The sequence below is a fragment of the Engraulis encrasicolus genome, chromosome 11 (assembly GCF_034702125.1).
Source record: "Engraulis encrasicolus isolate BLACKSEA-1 chromosome 11, IST_EnEncr_1.0, whole genome shotgun sequence".
NCBI classification, from domain to species: domain Eukaryota; kingdom Metazoa; phylum Chordata; class Actinopteri; order Clupeiformes; family Engraulidae; genus Engraulis; species Engraulis encrasicolus.
The window spans coordinates 35144536-35165722 of record NC_085867.1 but is presented as its reverse complement, the minus strand read 5'-3'; the positions used below and the strand labels follow the sequence as shown (position 1 = coordinate 35165722).

The following is a 21187-nucleotide window of genomic DNA, read 5'->3' as shown; positions in this document are numbered from 1 at the left end:
AGCTACTTTGTTGTTTGCAATGCAATTTCCCATTGGCATCTACCAAAGTTGCTAACTGGCTAATAACTACGCTTTCGAGAAACGCACACCAGAACAGACCAGGTGAGAGGCATTTAGTGTGTGCATGGTGTTAATGAAATGGTGTTAAACCATAGGAAAGCTAATGCTGCTTGAACCATGCCTGGCTTTATGGCAGGATCCAATTTACTGATAAGGCCCGGCGTGACATTTAGTGTTTTGGAGGATATTTGTGACCTTTGGGACTGCAGATTAGGGGATCTGCAGAGGCCTCTGTTTTAGTCGTGCCAAACAGGCTGACATACACGATGTGCACGAACACAAGCACTCACACATGCGTACATGCACACGCGCATGCTCTCTCTCACACACACACACACACACACACACACACACACACACACACACACACACACACACACACACACACACACACACACACACACACACACACACACACACACACACACACACACACACACACACACACACACACACACACACACACACACACACACACACCCTTTCATCCTTTTTCCTCCCTTACTTGTGGAGCACCACCAGACTCTCGTTAAAATAAAACTAGAGAATGCAAAGTCAATAACCAATTCAAGCCTTAATCTGTTATTAAAGTAACATTTTTGCACTCTGAATTTCATCATCAATGGCAACATAAAATATTTGAATGGGGTTAGTGGGGACCACTGTGTGCTCTCCACAATTGACCCATTTCTAGATTCTTCTCTATCCCAGTTGAGCTCAGTATGTGCACCATTTTCCCTGTCCAGTATCTTCACATCAGTAAGCACAACTAATAACAACACCGTTCTGTAGTATGTGCTCATTTTTAAATGGCGATGGGTTTCCAAATGCCTGAAACAGCATGTGCACTTAAAGGTAAAGCAAGCCCTTAACTCACAACAAAAAGAGCAAGTGCTCTCAATATAAAGTATCTTGCTGGATACTAGTGTAGCATATTGTTTAGACCACACTAGCCCAAAAACAGTTTTACAGAAAGACAACAGGTTTGCTTTAGTAGTCAACAGGTAATGTGAAAGTACAGTTGATTAAAATTGACATCAAAGCACAAAGGGGTTTTAAAGAAAAAAAAGGATTTTTAAAAAATAAAATGAAAAGTATCTTTGAACTTTCACCTGATGCCAAAGGCCTAGAGTACTGAAATATTCAGCATGTAATATTTTCTGACCTTCAGAGAGACTATTAGATTTGACAATACCCCCCTATCGCACATAAATGTTGGATGCATTCATCAAAAAGGTGTGATGTCTGCCCGCTGAAACATTGGCCTGCAACGCGGTGCCTAGACATTTGATTGCTACCAGAGAGGAGAGGAGAGGAGGGGAGGGGAGGGGAGAGGAGAGGAGAGGAAAGGCGAGGAGAGGAGGGGAGAGGAGAGGATGGGAGGGGAGAGGAGAGGAGAGGAGAGGAGAGGAGAGGAGAGGAGAAGAGAGGAGAGGAGAGGAGAGGAGAGGAGAGGAGAGGAGAAGAGAAGCGGGAAGAGGAGAGGTTGATATAAAAGAGAGATCTGAGTTGGAGGTTGAAATTGGGGGATGGGAGAGGAGAAGGCGGGAAGGGGGTTGCAAGAAAGAGACATGAGAGGTGGAGGAGGGTAAAAGATGAGTAGCAGGCGGGGTGAGGGAGGGAGAAGAATAGAGGAGGAGGAGTACTAGGGGTGGGAGAGGGGGTGGAGGATAAAACAGGACAAATAACAGTAGTAGGTACAAGAAGAGATGAGAAGATGAGAACTAGCAGGGAGAGGGAAAGGAGGATGGAGAGGGGGAGGAGAATTAGTGGGAGGGTGGAGGGAGAGGTCTGGGAGGATAGACGAGAGAAGTGACAGGGGTTGATCGGAGAGATAGAGGATTGAAGAGAAGGAGGTTGATACATACTGTAGGAGGGAGAGAGTGATAGAGTAGAAGAAGTAGAGGGACCGAGATGTAGAGCTGGAAGAGGATAGCTAACATTAGGGCACTGGGTTACTATGCCAGCGACCTGGGTTCGATTCCGGCCCGGGTCATTTGCCGATTCCCGTCTCTCTCTCCCCACTCATTTCCTGTCTCTCCTCCACTGTCCTGTCAAAAATAAAGGCAAAAAAAAGCCTTTTTTTAAAAAAAAGAAAAGAAGAAGAGCAATAGGAGGAGGGAGAGGTGGAGGAGGATAGAAGGATAAAAGTTGCAGATGGCAGGGGACAGGGCAGGAGGATAAAGGAGGAGTAGAAGTGCAAAGGGAAGGGAAGGATTATGATTCCATGGACCCCTGTGCCAGGAAGCAAAAGAGAGTTTTTTGGCCAGATGTTAGAGAGATCCTATGTTGTTGAGGGTGTAGGGTTTGTCCCCTAAGAAAATTTGAAAACAGGGTTGCCAGATGTGTTTTGATCAAATCCCACCCAAAAGGTTCTCAAAAACCACAAAAATGCGCTAAATTCAGGCCAATTTCAACAAATTACATTGATTAAAACAAATTACATTGCCCAAAACGGCTGAAAAAACGCCAAATGGCCAATTTTTTCCCGTTTTTACCCGCAGAGGGCCATCCCAAATAGCCCAATTGGGCAATCTGGCAACACTATTTGAAAATGAAGAGTTCAGATGCAAAACCCCCTAAGTGCCTTTTCAGAAAATAATCTTAATTCATTTGTATTTAATACAAAGCGATCAAAATTGCATATTTTTCATTTTATTTATGCAATATAACTATTTATATGTATTATCAACTACATGAATGTAAACCAAACCAACAACGGGGTTCTCTAAAAATACAGAAGTGCAGGTCTTCAGAAATGGAGTTAGGGGGTTTTGCATCTGAACTCTTCAAATGCAGTTGAAACTGACTCAATATTATCACAATATCAGAATGGAAATATTTACTTGTGCTTCAGGGCCCTCTTGGCTCTTGGGCCCCTGGGCCATGGCCCGGTAGTGCCCGTGCAGTAATCCATCCCTGGAGAAGTGGGGGAGGTGGGAGGGTGAGGTGTTGGAGAATAAAAAGGAGGATTACTTTTCAGAAGGGGGTGGCAGGGGGAGGACAGAAGAGGGGCAGAAGAAGGAAGAAGAGGAAGAGGGTAGAGGTAGGGATGGGAATCGTTAAGGATTTCACGATTCTGGTTCCCTTATCAATTCTTCGAAACGATTCGATTCCTTATCGATTATCTTATCGATTCTCATTTGTGGAAATTAAATAAAATATTAACTATCTATATAGACGAGTTTTAATAGACCAATTATCATCAAAATTTGCATATGTAGCCTTTGATTTTGCTTCTATTAAATTAGTAGTGCTTGCTGGAATCCACCAAGTGGGAAAGTTACAGGTGTGTTACCAATTTTCGATTCCATCCCTATAGGTAGAGGAGAAGAAGCAGGAGGGATATGTGGAGGAGGATAAAAGAAGATGTAGCAGACATGGGGTAGGGAAAAGGAGGAGGACGAGGAGAGAGAAGGAGTAGAAGGGAAAAGGGGAAGAGGGTACAGGAGAAGTAGCAGGAGGCAGAGGTGGAGGAGGACAAAAGAGGAGTGGGAGGAGGAGGAGGAGAGGATGATAGATGGATGGATACGAGTACAGGGAGGAGGTTGGAGGAAAAGGTGGATCAAAGAGTAGGAGGGAGAGGGGGAGAAGGAGAGGTAGATGGGAAAGGAAGGGGATTGATAAAGAGGAGCCACAGCAAGAGTGGATGGAGAGATGGAAGAGGACAAAGATGAAAGAAGAAGAGGAGGAGGAGGAGGAGGAGGAGGAGGAGGGAGAAGGAGGATAACAGAGGAGTTTAATGGTACACCATGTAATATATATTTTTTGTAGTTCATTTTCAAAATTCATGCTGCCCATTCACAAATGTTACCTTCATAATGAATTCTTACCACCACCACCATTAAATTCTAAGTATTCACATTGACTGGGAAAATCGTACGTTTCATACAGGAAAAGGTAGATCTTTTCCATTGCCTGCCATTTAGCAATTTCCAGGAATATACATTTTAGCTGCACTACCCACTGTCCTTTGGTAATGTTAGTAAATATTAGTTTATTAATTAGTAAATAGTCATGGAAAGGTCAAATTTCACAATAGGCAGCACAGTTTCAATGAGCATCAGAGTTGCAATACCTACTCTAGACACCATCCTACATGTTGCACTTTTAAAGGAGGAGAATTACTGCGTGAAAAAGAGAGGGGATGAGGAGAAGCAGGGTGTGTGTGTGTGTGTGTGTGGGGGGGGGGGAAGAGGAGGAAGAGGGGAGTGGTGGATGAGGATGAAAGACACTGAGAAGCATGAGGAGGGGGAGAAAGAGGTGGGGTGGGGGAATATAGAAGAGGAGAGATAGCAGGAGAAGGAAGAGGAGAGGGAAAGAGAAGAAGAGGAGGAGGAGGAGGAGGAGGAGGATAGAAATGGAGAAAGGGGAAGAAGGAAAGGGTAACATATTAGGAGAAGTTACGGTAACACTTTATAATAATGTCTGCTTATAAAGCATTAATAACACTCAGTAAATAATGAACACGTTATTAACAAAATATTAACAATTGTGTGTAAATTACTTAGAAATGATATTTTAATATTTTGTATCAATCAAATATTTACAAATTGTTTGTAAATGAATAAAATAGTCTGTTAAATGGTTTGTAAAATCTTGAACATATTATTTGCAGATATTTTATAAAGCATAAAAAATGTAGTTAGTAAACACATTTGTTAGTGTTTGTTCATCATCAGTTAATTATTTACTAAATCTGAATAAGCAGACATTGTTTAAAGTGTTACCGAAGTTACAGGGGCTGGAGTGCAGGAGGAGGCAGAGGAGGGAGGGGGAGTTGGGAGAAGGATGAGGGGGGAGGAGGAACAGCAGGGCAGGGTGGAGGGGAAGGAGGAGCACCTGGTTAGATGGCAGAAAGGAGGTCAGGCTCCCTGAGAGAGAGAGAGGCATGGTGGCCAGACACCAAACACGGGGGCCTGTCAGCACATCTTAACCCGCATCAAAGACACCCCTACCCCTTCCCACCCAAGTGTGTGTGTGTGTGTGTGTGTGTGTGTGTGTGTGTGTGTGTGTGTGTGTGTGTGTGTGTGTGTGTGTGTGTGTGTGTGTGTGTGTGTGTGTGTGTGTGTCTGTGTGTGTGTGTGTGTGTGTGTTCCACATTCTAACATACCATGCAGCTGCACAAAAAGTACACACACACATATATGCCCACACACACACACACACACACACACACACACACACACACACACACACACACACACACACACACACACACACACACACACACACACACACACACACACACACACACACACACACACACACACACACACACACATGCACACACACACACACACACACAAATGGGCACACCTGCACAGACGCTCAGAGAAATGGACACATATAAACACAATCCCCAACACACACACACACACACACACACACACACACACACACACACACACACACACATGTGCAAATAAACCCAAACTCAAACATTCAAAGGAATGACCTCTCCCTCAAAGCCACACCCATCTTCACACTCATCTTCAAAGACAGCCTCTATCACAGCCGTCCATACCCAGCCTCATGTGTACACACACACACACACACACACACACACACACACACACACACACACACACACACACACACACACACACACACACACACACACACACACACACACACACACACACACACACACACACACACACACACACACACACACACACAGGAATACACACATGAAAGTAAACATCTTCAAAGTGCCATGAAGTCACAGGCCCAGCAATGAGGACACACCACACTACACACACACACACACACATACGCACACACACACGCACACGCACACGCACACACACACACAGAGCACATAGATCAGTCTTGGAGACACTCTTTGAGTGTGTGTTCTGTGTTCTGCAAAGAAACAAATTTCCCTCGACTTCTCTGTGGTCACACTCAATCACACACACAATTACAGTAATACAGAGAGAGAGAAAGAGAGAGAGGGGGGGGGAGAGAGAGAGAGAGAGAGAGAGAGAGAGAGAGAGAGAGAGAGAGAAGCTAGGGAATAGCTAGAGTGGACACACACACAACCAAATGGGCCACACAAACACAAACACACACACACACACACACACACACACACACACACACACACACACACACACACACACACACACACACACACACACACACACACACACACACACACACACACACACACACACACAGGGCTTTGTCTGAATATGCTGCCATCGTTGTTGCATCACAGTAGAAATGCTGCAGAATTGTTGGGCTGTAGGGCAATCTTCCCGAAATGGCGCACTTGACATTTCAGCTAAGTGGGGCAAAGAGGTCTGCCAGAGATGGTGTGTGTGTGTGTCTCTCTCTGTGTGTCTCTGTGTGCGTGCGTGTGTGTGGTGACACCCTATGGATATTTACCCATAATTCCTTCCTCATGATGCGAGGTGTGGGAGAGGATGAGGTGGCTGACGGCTCTCACTGCACTGCCCTTCACTGATGGTGTGTATTTGTGTGTGTGTGTTTGTGTGTGTGTGTGTGCGTGCGCTCGCGTGGGTGTGTTTTTGTGTTTGTTTGTATTTGCTGAGTTTGTGTGTGTGTGTGCGTATGTGTGTGTGTGTGTGTGTGTGTGTGTGTGTGTGTGTGTGTGTGTGTGTGTGTGTGTGTGTGTGTGCGCGTGTGTGTGTGTTTGTGCGTACCCGTGTGCACGCGTGTTTTTTCTGTGTGTTATGATGCAGGATGCTTGCTGGGACTGGATTCAGCTGACGGCTGCCTGCTGCCCTCCACTGCCTGCCTGAGCGTCTCGGCTGCCTGCTACAGCAATATGTAGGCTACCTGTGCACTGCTAACCCAGTTAGCAGGGAATACCTGCCCGCTGCATTAATACACTTATTCATCATCACACGCCTCTGAAATTAGTCTGTGTGCCGAGAAATAAAAACGAGAGAGAGAGAGAGAGAGAGAGAGAGAGAGAGAGAGAGAGAGAGAGAGAGAGAGAGAGAGAGAGAGAGAGAGAGAGAGAGATCTTTCTCTCTGTCAGCCATTCCCTGCTTTGAAATAGATACTTCTTGTGCTCTCAGCTCTAATGTGGATGCTTGAAGCCCTCTCTCCCTCTTTCTGAGGCTCTTAGAGAGTAAAGAGCTATCTCTGACGCACCTTCAAAGGGGTGTATTATACTGTATTCCCTTTTTTTCTGCATATATAGGAGATAATTGGCTCTGGAGTACTGTATTGAAATGACATTAGGTGAGATGTCAAGTCCCATTCTGTGAGGTGTCATGTCTATTTGAAGACTTGAGAATCTTGGCACAAGACAGCAGTGAACGGCAGTCATGATGACTTGAGAAAAAAAAGGAAATTGCTGGAGTATTGGAAATTAGGCCAAAGGAAATACTGTACATACCGTAGTGGGCCACCGTTAAATGTATAAACGAGGTGGAATATGGTGACTTGAGACAGCAAAATGTAAAAAAATATCACCAAAAACTTTTGTATTTTGCACTAGTATCAATAATAATAATAATAATAATAATAATAAAATAATAAAATTCAACAGCAAACATACAAACATACAGTATATGCCTGTCAAGTATGCTTCTTGCTGTTTCCTTCTTTTGTTGTCAGGACCTCGCTCCCAAACACCTTTGCAGGTTGCGCGCCCAAGTCAAATAACGAGCATAGCAGAGAAAATTGACATCGAACGCAGTTACACATACAGAGCATTCTGGTTCAAACACCTTAATGTCATAAAAAACAATAAGAGATTCGGAAGGAATCCGGCGGCCCCATTCACTCATTGCTGAAACGACCCAACTCATAACAACATTGCTATGACATTACCAAGAACCTTAAGTAATAGATTATGACGTGGTTATTACAGTTGTGATGACAGTAAGGTTACAACATATAGCCTCTGGGCACAGTTCAAATCAGAACATGCCTGGCATGTATACACTCATTGTTTGACTAGAGGAGGCCAGTGAACAGGCTCACGGCCGTGGATGTCACAGTATCTGAGAGCCATCTGCAGTCAGTCCTCAGGACTTTAACCAGCTGCATTTTACTGCTCATATGATTACCACCCCACGCAGGCTTTATTTCATCAGCCATCTGTCCTACAGAGAGACTGCAGGGTGGGTGCACAGACAGTCGTGCACAGCCTCATAAGATATGAACTGCACGGCATGCCACAGCACAGCACAGCACAGCACAGCACAGCACAGGACAACATAGCACAGCACAAGCACAGGGCACGGCACGGCACGGCACGGCACAAGCGCAAGCACAGCAGAGCACAGCAGAGCACAAGCACAGCACAAGCACAGCATAACATATTATTACACAGCAAAAGCACAGTACTCATTTCGTTTCATGACAGCTTCACTGCTAGTCAGTTGCCAATGGGAAATTGTACTGCAAGCAAGTTGCTTATGGATTTATGGGGTCAGCCGTGGCCTAGTGGTTAGAGCGTTGGTCTTTTAATCTAGGGGTTGCCGGTTCCAATCCCCCTTGACCTCTCCCTACACCTCCATCCATGGCTGAAGTGCCCTTGAGCAAGGCACCTAACCCCACATTGCTCCAGGGACTGTAACCAATACCCTGAAAAATAATAGTTGTAAGTCGCTTTGAACAAATGAAAGCGTCAGCTAAGTGAAATGTAAAGTACTGTAATGTAATGTTAGCAATGAGGGTCAACCTCCTCAAGGAGGGCGGCTTCCCGAGACAGTTAAGGCATCTCCGATGTTGATCCTCTTTGGCCCAGGGATGATTGCAGTCTGGATATAGATGAGCAAGTTAACAATGAACAAGTTAGCAATTTGCAATAGTAAACTGACGAACATGGATACCGCTTTCCGTGGATCATTCACACAGCCATTCGGCTTGATTGAATATTTTGGATAAAATGCTTTGTGAATTGGCGCAGTCGATAGGATTTACCATACTAGTAGGTCTCAGTTCTTGCGATAGGGAACTCAGCACAGCACAGTCTGAAGAGTCTGATGAAAGCTCAGACTGACATTTGAAGGCTGATAGTAAGTCTGAAGTGTGAGCAGGCCCTCAAAATAACCCCACTCCATTTTCTCGCACTGTCTGGCTCACACTTTACTGTGTTACAAGACGATCATAATAATTCATTCAGCCATCAACACGTTTTATATAAGCTATAAGATAATGAGATTAATTTTAGAGCAATTGCACTGTAAACAAAATCTATTGCTGTTCCAAAGTGCCAGTACTTCGCAGCAAACCGCCCTGCTGGCAAAACTGCTTTCTTTCTATTTTCTCATCTTTTCTTTCCCTATTTTTTATTTTATTTTATTTTTTTTAGCTTTAATTGTTCTAGCTTCAGACTGGTACATGAACACACAAAGCCTGTTCTGAAAAACGCAAATGAAAAAAAAGCGCATGTTGGCAATTAAATAAAAGTTGCTATTTGGCTCCATATTTCAATTGATGCCCAGTGTTGATTTGTTTTGTTGGAGGCCCCCATTGTGTTGGTTACTGGTGAAGACGTTCATCATCACTTCTTTGCACCAACACAGCACTTTCTTTTAGGCACCATCATCAACAACTCCAAGTGGTCCAACTGCCATATAATTCTGGTTCTTAAAAACTTCCAAAAGCCATACATAATTATTTATTGATTTGTTAAAAAAATATGGACTTACCAACCTGAGGGGCTTTCAAAAGGATGTGGTATAAAGCTTTAAATCCAATGAAAATGAACCACTAATTGCTGATGATGAGTATTTGAATTTGAATTAATTTGGAATAAAGTGGGTAGTTTATTCTGAGGTTACCTTTAACTTAATTCCTGCATGAATTACACTGCATTTTCAAAAAGACTGCAGTCATAATTGTGCAAGAGGTAATGACCATGCCATGTCCAATCAGAACCCTTTATGGCAAAAAGACGCTGCACAGAATTACATTAGTCTGTTTTCATGCAAACTTAAAACATTTATTCTGAATTGAAAAACATTAGGCAAACATGGAATAACTTGTGTAATAATAATTAAAAATCGGGATCTTATAGGTGAAGTTTTCTCATTAAACTCTAAGACCCCCATGGTCTGACAATAAGTTAAAAAACATACAAAGATACATATAGACATATATTATATATAATGCACGTGAAAACACAGGAACAAACAAGTAAATAAAAATGGGGGAAACTAAATCTCAGTATGGTATCATCGAGCAGTGCTGGTATGTGAGGCCTCTCTAGCTGTATGATGCTATGATGTCCATAAATCACATCCCATGACTGCATAGTGGATTATTAAGGCTACGAGATGACAGAAACGCAGCCCAAAACACAGACAACATGCTGAATAAGCAGAGAAGCTGGATAAATGCTGAAGTCAAGGATGGATTACTGCAGCCGTGCAGCTAAGCAGCCGGGCAGCCATGGCCTAGTGGTTAGAGAGTTGGTCTTTCAATCTGGGGGTAGCAGGTTCGAATCCCCCCTGACCTCTGCCTACATCTCCATCCATAACTGAAGTGCCCTTGAGCAAAGCGCCCAACCCCACATTGCTCCAGGGACTGTAACCAATACCCTGACAAATAATTGTAAATCGCTTTGAATAAAATGAAAGCGTCAGCTTAGTGAAATGTAATGTAATGTAATGTACTGCACAGGCCTACTGGGCCCAAGAGTCTAGGGGCCCTGTAAGCCCAAGCCTCTGTACTTCCATACTTATCCCATTAAAACACGGCGTAATAAAGTTGCTGTTACCAGAATGGCAATGATCAAGTCATAGTGCATTGCTAGTGGCCCTGACTATTACAGTGTGCCACTGGAGGTATGGCATGCATTAAGGAGCTACATTGCATTAAACTTACATTTTTAACAACTATATTTTCAAAATATTCTCAGAGGACTACCCCCTCATACCCCCAACAATATAGACACACATCTGGCCCTACTGTAAACCCTGAATCGTTTAATACATTATCAGCATCGAGGGGGTCCTTCATGATTTAGTGATGCTGTCAGAGGTTTCTCTCCACTCCTCTCTCCAACCCACTTCTTTTGCAGTTCACCTGCTGTGACAGAAAACAGAAACACTTTTTGTTTTAGCTGAGCAATTTTCATACGGTCTTCTTCTTCTACTTCTTCTTCTTGATGGTGAATGGGTGTCACCCATAGCTTAATTTGGTAACGCTTTATAATAAGGTTCGTCTAATAAGCGTTATAGTCACTAGTAAGCAGGTAGTAATACCCTTACAAGTGCCCAATAACATGCTTATTAACTTTGTTAAAGATCGCCTCTCGACGTTATTTCATTAATACTACCGTGTTCCCCAATGTTATTGAGTGTGTTACGCGTTGGTCCCGTTTAAAAAAACGCTGTGGTTATTTTGTTTCAAGCTGGTGTTTAGGGCCGGAAAAATGGCTTGTTCAGAAACGACAGGGTTTTCCGGCTTTCAGGGCTTACCCTCATGAATATGCGTGACGCGATAAGTAGGTGTCTCTGATTGGCTCCCTCTCATGAATATGCGTGACGTGATAATGAGGTCTCTCTGATTGGCTCCCTCCCATGAATGAATGAACCCGCCTCCCCCGCTCGCGCTATGTACAACTTTGGGGAGCTACAAGCTGTTAGCTAGCTTAGCCTACCGGTACTTGGGTCCGTCTGCTGGAAAACATTGTTTTTGGAACTAAAATCTCAACATGTCTTCAGAGATACAGCCGTATATATATGATCCTGAGTCAGAGGACGATGGAGAGGTGGAGGAGGAACCGATTCCTCATCGTTTGACTATGAACGTTTCGGAATGGTAATCTCAATGTTTATTACTATATTCTTGTCGTGTTATTACATCAAGTATGCTTAGCGTTTTAACAATCGCTTTCAACTATGCTTTCTAATAATAATAAACAATGTTGTGACCAAGGTCTGATTCTGTAAGCGTTTGGTCTTTGTAATCTTTTAGTATGTTGATGTTACTACAACCAGAAAGGGTCTTCCTGCTTAATTCCTCCTCTAAAGTAGTGTGCTTGTCTTCAGATAACAGTTCACCAACACAGAATGATCATTCGGTAATATTACACCAATATGAAGACAGAAATTGTCTAATACCATTCATGTTTGTTAGGTGTTCATGCGACAATTGTGAAAGAATGCCACTGGAGGAAGAGAACGTTTGCTGTCGTGAGATTCCCCAGGTACGATAGACTTTTCATCTCTTGCTCAAAATCTTGTGTGTACAACCGTGTTGGGCAGTAATGCATTTCAAAAGTTACGAACTACTACAATGCATCACTTTTTGCTGTAATGCGGTAATGTAAGGCATTACAGGGCAAAAAGCTGTAACATTTACTACTTAGTTACAATGCTATTAACTCAAGTTGCAATGCATTACAATGACCTGGATTGTGGTGGGTCAGAAAGAAGCTATTCCTGAACCTGGTAGTTTTAGTCTGCATGCTGCCCAAGTAGCATGTAATCAGTAATGCATTCGTTTTTGAGTAACTTGCCCAACACTGGTGAGCAATATGCATCATACTCAGATGCTTATGCAGAATACATGTTTGAAGTATAAATGAAAAAGAAATAAACTGTTTATTTCCAACACAAGAGGTAACTTGTCTTAGTAAGCAAGCAGATCCATGTACTTCCATTATGATCAGCAAACGGTTGGCTCAAAAGGGTTTCAGTGTTTTTCAGTAACATCACTGTCTCTCATTGGGTGGAGTGGAGTAAATGGTGTAACAACTATGTTATGCCATGTGCTAGTGTTATAGGTACCAAAAACATATCTATATATATAATTTTTTTAACTTTGGACACCTCTGCACTTGTGTGATGATGGGTAGCCTTTGTCGTTGATAAATGATACACATTCATGTTCAACTTTTTAGGTAATGACAAGACTGACCGATACCATCACCCCTGTTGCCTGCATGAGCCAACACCCTGGACTAGAACCTGTGTGCCTAAATATATATGCACTGCAGAAAGCCCTCAATGACTTCCGGACAGACCACGGAAGCCTGCGAGTGAGAGGCTACCAAAGGTACTCGTTCTGTAAATCTTCAAAGTTAAAACGGTGTGCACAGGCATGCTGTAGTTGTACTATACTCACTGCACTATTTAAGTGGCAGTAAAAGCAGTCACTTCTATTGTAAAACACACCATAAACTACACATCACTACAATTTTTGTTTATCATTACTCATTGTTCCAGACTGAAAGTCATACATATCTGTGCACAGTGATTTATGAAAAAGAAATAACACCGGGGGCTCCTGTAAGAAATCGAGCAATTTATTTACAAATGTTACATATAATTAAAAAAAATGCAAAGGCACAACATTGACAAACAGTGTATACAACAATCTTTGTCTTCCAGACGATGCCGGCATCTGGCCTACAGATGCTTCGTCAGTTGGTGCTGGGGCTGGCTGGGGAGAAAAGTCCGCGTTGTCATCCCGGCATGTGTCGTTCGGCGCATCAGACAGGAGTTTCCGGACACGGAGGGCCAGTATGTAGGCTTCAGGGCTGCCCTTGATTGAAGCGGGATCTGTAGGATTCTACAGCTTCTGCCAGTGGAGGGTGGTGGAATGCTGAGGACAGGGGATTCGGAACAGGAATCTTTTCCAGCTCCTCCAAGTACGGCTTAGGGTTTGGGATGACCCTCCTCGAACAACAGACTCATCATCTTGTGCACGTAACCTGGGAAATATTGTTCAGTGTAAATATGTATATCCTTTAAAAAATATTTTGTTACAAATGTAACTTTTCAGTGAAAAGATTAAAACAATTGTGAAATCTTACGGTATGTTGCTTTTGTCTTCACTGGCTTCACAGAGTATCCTCCCTTTTTGGCCTTGGGGTAGTGGATGCTGTATCTCAAGGTTCCTTTTGTGGTTCTTGCCTGGGTCCGCCCTGCATTTTCATTGAAGTGAAGTGCTGCCAGATAGTGTCTGTAAATCAAATTTAAGAAGCATATGGTTAGTGGCCCTGTGACCTCAATTGGGCATAACCATAGCAAAACAATGCTTTGCGAGTAGGAAAACACATTTCTTTTTGGAAGATTTAGACATTGCTATTCGTGTCACTGGCACTACTGCAAACATGTTGAAAAGGCTGGCATTTACAAACATATAGTACCTGCACAGCATTCCGATGAAAGGAAAGACCACATTCTTGGGTGTGAACCGCAACATCAGGCTGTGAAATGCTTCCAGAGTTGACGTTTGGTACCGGGAGCTTAGTTTCTCCACATCATTGAGAACCCTCTTGTTAACAAGAATCTTCTCCATCCTCTGTATGGCTTTGGTACCTGAAAAGATAAAGCGTAATGTAAATATCTCTTCAAAAGGCATTGTCACAACATGTGGCGAGTTCATAATAAAAGTATAACAATAAGTACCTGGTTTAAACCACTTCTTGCGGTCTGTGCTATTGCGGTCAGGGTGGAGGCATTTCGGGAAGATGGGGTTGTCGTGCTCGTGTTTGTTTTGCATATGGTTCATCACAGATTTCCACTTGGCAAGTTTTTCTGGCCCAGAGGAGGAGGATGTTGCACACCAGTACACGTGGTTGCTGATCCCTCGTTGCCACTTCTTCACCACCTCACAGTCTTTCTCTTTAGCTGCTTTTGCCACCTTCTTGGACAGACCTGAGAGTCACAAAAGGTATTAGTGTACTTCACACTTGTCATCGGGGGCAGATTAAGAAATTATGGCCCCCTGGGCCAGACACCGTCTTGGCCCCCATACCCCCACAAAAAAACATATCTTGACCCTGCTAATCAGACATGCTAAGAAAACTACACACAGTGCTCACAGCTAGCAGGTAATGGGAGACTATGATACACCCCAGTCCCCCATGCTATAGAGTTCGGGTGCTATAGAACTTTAAACGTATGTAGTGTGTGCGCAGAGGGACAGCAACACATTTTTGCCAGAGGGTGCTGTGGATGGGTAGACAATTTGTGTAGGGGGGTGTGGGTGAAAATGTTTTTAGATGCAATTACCTGCATTCTTATAAATTTCAGGGCAAGGAATGGCAACCCGACTCACTCCCTCATATTTGGGATGTTGAGATGACAAAATGAGTGTCACATGGCCACACACGTGATGCTATGCTGAGATTACTATAAGCCCAAAAGCGCAACTTTAAATGCCGAATCCACCTAACGGTAAGTATGCCTACACAGAAGTCATTTTTTGTAGCAACCACAATCAATGGTAGCATCTCATGAACTCAAATAATTGGAAAGATAACTTGCTACGGTGGTTTTGAAGGCTGGTTTGGGTCGAGGCCATGGGGCCAAGTTGGCATAGCCTCTTAGGGGCTTGGCCCTCCGGAACTGGCTTGGCCTAGGGACTATACCAGGACCAGTATGGCAAATGTGGTTTTGAAGGCCGGTTTGGGGTGTTGGCCGCGGGGTCAAGTTGGCCTGCCCGTTTGGGGCCTCATAGGCCTGTTCACTAATCCACCCCTGCTCGTCATGGTCATACATATCAGAATCCTACGTGGAATTAAAAATGCACTTTGTAACCCATAAGGTACTGACCTTTCTCCAAATGCCACACATCATAATAATGTGTTATCTTGCGGTCTCTGAGGAACTTCTGGATCTGGGGGTGACGGTCTGTGACAATGTAGTCCACAGCCACACCCTTCGACTCCAACAGCTGCAGTCCTCTTGTGAGTCCCTCTTTCTCCATATTGTGGCTCCCACCGACTTCATTGCTCTGCGAACACATAGAAAGGAAGTATATATTGACTTAACACAAAGCTTATATATCTTGCCTAGGACGTAGTGTTGAGTTATAGAGAAAAAATTGTCAGTGAGAGTGAAAACAAAGCAGATAATGGGCAATGTGAATTGTGTAAAAATGTCTGTTCAGAATTGTGCCTCCTGGCCACAGTGACTGACAATTTAGGCCCTTTCTCCTCTCTCTGGTCACTCTCACACCTCAACACTCAGCCCATCCCCCGTTGTTTGTGAGAGAGATGCTGCACCCCCGCCCCTCCTCCCCACCTCTACTGCTCCCCCTGCTACTGACTTACAGACCCTTTCACTGACCTACAGACCTGGTACTTTTCCATCATGCACCAAGCGTGTGGGTAGGCAGTGATTGGCCCAGCAACCAGACCTTCCGGCTCCAGAGGTAGGTCCTGGCCTACTGGGAACACCCCCTGGCTCGGCACCCTGCTGTGCGTTCTGGCCGGACAACCTGTGTAGCTTAGTGTATTCCTGGACCAGCCCTATTATACAGTCCTTTACCGGGGGCTTACTTAGCTCCATTTTTTACAATGTCCATCATTCTATACACAAGTGCCCACTAACCTGTACTAGTTGAAGGTCAATGATGCTGTTGGTCTCCAGATTCATAAGACTGTAAGTTCCATACTTGGCACAGTGTCCTTCAAATACAAAACAGGGCTGTTATTCAAATTTCATCACACATTTGGGTCCGTATTGCAACAGTTATACATGATGTGTGCAGATAGACAGATGGAAAGAACTAACCAGGTGAATCTGCCCTCATGTCCCCGCCAAGCTTGACTTTTTTGTGCCTCACAGACTCCACTTCAGTGTCTTGAAGCTGGTGCCATGAGTGAATCACTGCCGGCTCAAGGAAACGGTTTGCATGCCTCCGGAATGCTGAGTAACTGATGTTTTGGAGGCGCATGGCTTGAAACATCTATAAATGAAAATATATATGTAATAAATAAAAGACTGAGGCAGCTAGTTTTGGTAAACCCTGCCACATGGGGTAATACAAGCTTTATTATTTCATTACGCAAGCAATGAGTTACTTATGAAAAAGTTATTCAAAAACTACACCAGAAAATCCATAAGGTGTTGAAATTAAAAAAAAGTATACTTTACCTTTTGCACTTGATAGAATGATGATCCACTGAAATATACGGCTGCTGACAGTTGGATGTTGCCTACTGGTGTGCTCTTAATTAGTGGCTGGCTCTTCCATTGTCTGAAGAACTCACAGTGGTGGCAGATCTGGTCGATGGATAAAAATGTTCCTCGCCTGTATGTTTTCAACTCTGGTGACTTGCTGCACCTTGGACAGCGCTGGAAGAGTTCCATGATATTCTTTTCAAAAACTATGTATTTTTTGTCGGTGTGACCAGTTGTTGATGTTGAGAAGCTGTCACTATTACAGATAAGACGGAGAAAGAGAAGGGGAGAGAACATTAGTTTGACAATAAACTCTTCAATACAAATGTGTGTATTAATGTCTGATGAGAACATGCAGAAGCACTTACGAAAGCTGTGACGATTCTGTTAGCGTGGTCATCGACTGTGCAGCAGGGTCATATGTTGGATCGTGAGGATCAGGATCAGGTAATGAGAGGGTGTCAGTGACGTCAGCAGCAGCTGCAGCAGCGCTGGTGGTGGCCTCCTCCTCCTCCTCCTCTTCCTCCACCCGAGGTCTTTTAGATGGGCGATGTTGAACGGGCCTTATGGGTGTAGAGGATGGTGGGCCCCATGGTGCATCAGAAGTGCCTACTCCTTTGCTTTCACACTTCTTTGTGTCGATGTCGCAATCAAATTGGACTTCTACAGTCAACAAAATGTGTGTTACTGACAGAAGACACTACACACTTTCACATACTGCAATGCCATAACCTGGGTGTTGGGCAGTAATGCATTACAAAAGTAATTAATTACTGCAATTTTTTGCTGTATTGCAGTAATGCAAGGCACTACAGGGGGGGGATCTGTAATAGTTACTTAGTTACAATATTAAATAACTGAAATTACAAATGCATTCCAATGACCTGTTTTTTAGGGGTATACAGTGTGGTGGGCCAGAAAGAAGCTATTCCTGAACCTGGAAGTTCTTAGTCTGCATGCTGCCAAAAACACCTCCGGGGTTGGAGGTGAAAAATGCATGCCTCATGAGATTGCTTCACACTGCAATAAATGACCAGATCTATATCTTGGCCTATTCTTTTTATGAGAGTAACTAAATTAATGCAAAAGTAGTGTAAATATAGCAATGGTGTAGTGTAAGGGATTTGGAAAAGACAGTAACATGTAATCCGTAATGCATTACAGCTTTTGAGTAACTTGCCTAACACTGGCCATAACATACAGAAAGGAGCAGTATAGTAGGGCCTATAGTAACTGCAAGTAGCTACACATTCTGGAATAGCATTTTGCTTCAATTCATAATGATCTGCCTCACAAGAAAGAAATGAAATATACAGAAACTGAAACAAAAATGTAATGTATAAACAACAAACCTTTGCTTCTCATGTGAGGGCCTAATGTACGCATTGACACCTGAGTAGTGCGCGTCGAACGGCGAGGTCGGTCTGTCTGAGTGGCAACATGGGTAAAAGGTGGCCTCAGTACTTGAGATGTGCTCTGTAGACAGAAAGAAAACGGGTCCCCAAAGCATTAGCATAACAAATGTGTCAATGACTGCAATTACACATAGGTGAGCTGTGGTGAATATTTTGGAACAGTTTTAGAAACACAGGTTTAGAAACTAGGTACACGTGTGCAGACATCCAAAGTTCCAAAAACTCATTTCAGGGAGATTATCGACCATTGACACCTCAGACAATCAGAACGGCATTCGTGTTAAAAGGCGTGTATATTAGTGTGCTTTATATCGTCCAGTCTGCATAGAACATCTGCCTGCGATTTCTACTGGGACTTTTGCAGGGCGCACAAGTATTTATCTTTCTCTGTCCCGCATTGCCTATTGGAAAAACGTAGGCTTAGGCGACATAGTCTAAAACCAGGGATATTTTATCTGACTCGCGGGCAACGGGGAGTCGCTTTCAATGAACTTTATGGACACTTAGCAGGATGTCTGCGTGTGTTATTTGGAAATGACCCTTGAAATGAGCACAGCTGCGTCCATCTTCGAGTGCCTGCGCGACCATCCGTAATGGTGATCTGGAGACAGTGATTGTACTCTCGGTGCGCGGCAGCTAAAGCCAATCACCCGATAGTTCAAAAATACCTACACTAACCAAAGCTTTGCCACCATTTCGTGACTTCGAAACATAAACGAATGAGGAGTATAACGTTATACAACAGGTAAACGCAAATTGGGCGTGTTAGTAAGCAAGAAGCACTTTCAAAGCCAGGGCAAAGGGGCGAAAAATAAACACAATTGTTTTGTTTACTCGTTTGAACACACTCCGGTGTACTGCGCGGATTAATCTGAGTTCAGTAGCTCAAAAAAGGGCTCAGTTGCATAAAACATTCTTTTTTGTTTTACTTAGCTTGGTCACTATCGTGCTGATACAGAACTGGAGCTAGACACACGCCAGTCAGTGGCTGTGGCTATGTAGCTCTAATTCTACCCATATCAGGCTGCCACAGAACGAAACAAGCATGTTGTTAGCCTATTGTAACAAAACACTGGATGCAAAACTTCATAATCCACGACTTACCGCTTGTGGGCTGGTGCCTGTTCTACGTGATGGTATTGACCCAGGTCGTAGAATCAGCCTTGTAGCGAAGCCACGGCTATATTCCCCCATGTTAGTGAAGTCGCTGTCCTGGAAATGTGTGGAACACAACACTAGCGTCTTGTTATATTTAGCTGGTTGTGATGTCCCATAGATGAACTCCAGCCATTTCTTCCGATCATCCTCCTTTTTGGGCAAGAAATGCATCGATGTCGATGCTTTAGTGCCACAAATTGCACACGAACGAGTATGTTCTGCCATGCTAATAAACAGTTAGCTTACTTAGCTTCTCCGAACCGCGGGTCTTCAATCTCAACAACTTTCTCTGGGGGGAGGTTCTTATCAAGGGCTCTGGTGAGGGCGGGGAGGGCAGGTTGGGGGTGGGTTGGCCCCTCATTTGCATTAGGAACGCCCCGTTTCGATGTGACGTACGAGAGAAGGGCTTTTCTTATTCGCTCCAGAAACTGCATAATTTATTTAAATTAGGAAACGCGCCAAGGGGAGGTGACGCCCCACTATGGGACCTTGGATGTTTGTGTAGCTATGGGTGACAGTCCGTTTGACAATAGAAACAGGTAAAACCGGGTTTTATGTGAAGTTGGCCTTTAACATGCTTACTAACGTTGTTAACATCTGATGAGTAACTTTATTTGAGTAAAAGCATGAAAATCGGTACACATGGCAGCCATCTTGAAAATTTAGTTTGTTTCGCGACGCCTCCATATCTAGTATTAGTCAGCATATCAAGATGGATATGTGTACCGATTTAAATAATAAGACCAAAAAAATAAACCAATATAAACACATAATAAGCAGCTTATAAGATGTTAACAAGTTAAGTTAATGAGCATGTTATTGTACTTGTAAGGGTATTACTACCTGCTTACTAATGACTATAAACGCTTATTAGAAGAACCTTATTATAAAGCGTTGCCCAATGCGATAATATAGGCTAAAATATGAGTGGGTTTTTTTGTCCCGTTCAATGCACACACCATGTCACTTGCATTAGACTGCCAAGGTTCTTCTTTTTAGACAATCATGGTGCAGTTAAAGGAGCAATCCCGACAATTTCAATATGCTGTTGTATTGCTCACACTACCCTGGACTAGTCAGTACCTGAGATTTTTTCTTTTCTTCAGCCTTTTCCGAGATCCTGGTCATTAATGGGGGCAGAGTTTGTTTACATTTGAAAAAAACATCTTGATTTATGCCCAATAACATCCAAAATGTTATGCAACATCAACAGACAACTGGCAAACAGAGATACAACAGTGATATAATATTTGGAGTTGGCCTATGTTAAGAAGGTTTTTAATGTAAATAAAATCTGCCCCCATTAGAATAGCTCAGATCTCGGAAAGGGCTGAGCCGAAAAACGCAGCATCACCGGATACTGACAAGTCGAAGATAGTGTGAGCAATACAACAGCCAGTGTTGCCAAAAGAAAATCAGCCAGAGTCGCTATTGGCTCGCTGAAAAGACGGTAGAAGTTGCTAGATGACGTGATGACATTACGTATAACGTCACAGGGTCACACACGGCGCGCTGATCTACAAAAAAAACGGTTACGTGGCGCTATTCCGACATGTCGCTATTCCGACGTTAATGTCTATTGTCGGAATACCGACACGTTTCCGACCGTCCGCCGCTATTCCTACATGCCACTATTCCGACATCCCTAACCTTAACCTTAACCCTAACCCTAACCCCTAAAAAGTGTCGGAATAG

At 43.6% G+C, this 21187-nt stretch overlaps 2 protein-coding genes across 2 annotated transcripts; one reads left to right on the top strand and one right to left on the bottom strand.

The window, feature by feature from the left end:
• The first annotated feature begins 11316 nt into the window (after positions 1–11316).
• Positions 11317–13557, top strand: LOC134458293 (P2X purinoceptor 7-like). Its single transcript, XM_063210521.1, has 4 exons — positions 11317–11820; positions 12139–12208; positions 12905–13059; positions 13395–13557. The coding sequence occupies exons 1-4, from the start codon at positions 11714–11716 to the stop codon at positions 13555–13557; spliced, it is 495 nt and encodes a 164-aa protein (XP_063066591.1). The 5' UTR covers positions 11317–11713.
• LOC134458292 (uncharacterized) lies at positions 13294–20042 on the bottom strand. The gene is made up of 11 exons (XM_063210520.1): positions 19439–20042; positions 18272–18395; positions 17288–17582; positions 16893–17175; positions 16530–16704; positions 16347–16423; positions 15567–15747; positions 14418–14666; positions 14156–14327; positions 13820–13968; positions 13294–13717 (listed from the first exon to the last, which is right to left on the bottom strand). The coding sequence occupies exons 1-11, from the start codon at positions 19715–19717 to the stop codon at positions 13662–13664; spliced, it is 2040 nt and encodes a 679-aa protein (XP_063066590.1). The 5' UTR covers positions 19718–20042; the 3' UTR covers positions 13294–13661.
• Positions 20043–21187: the final 1145 nt, after the last annotated feature.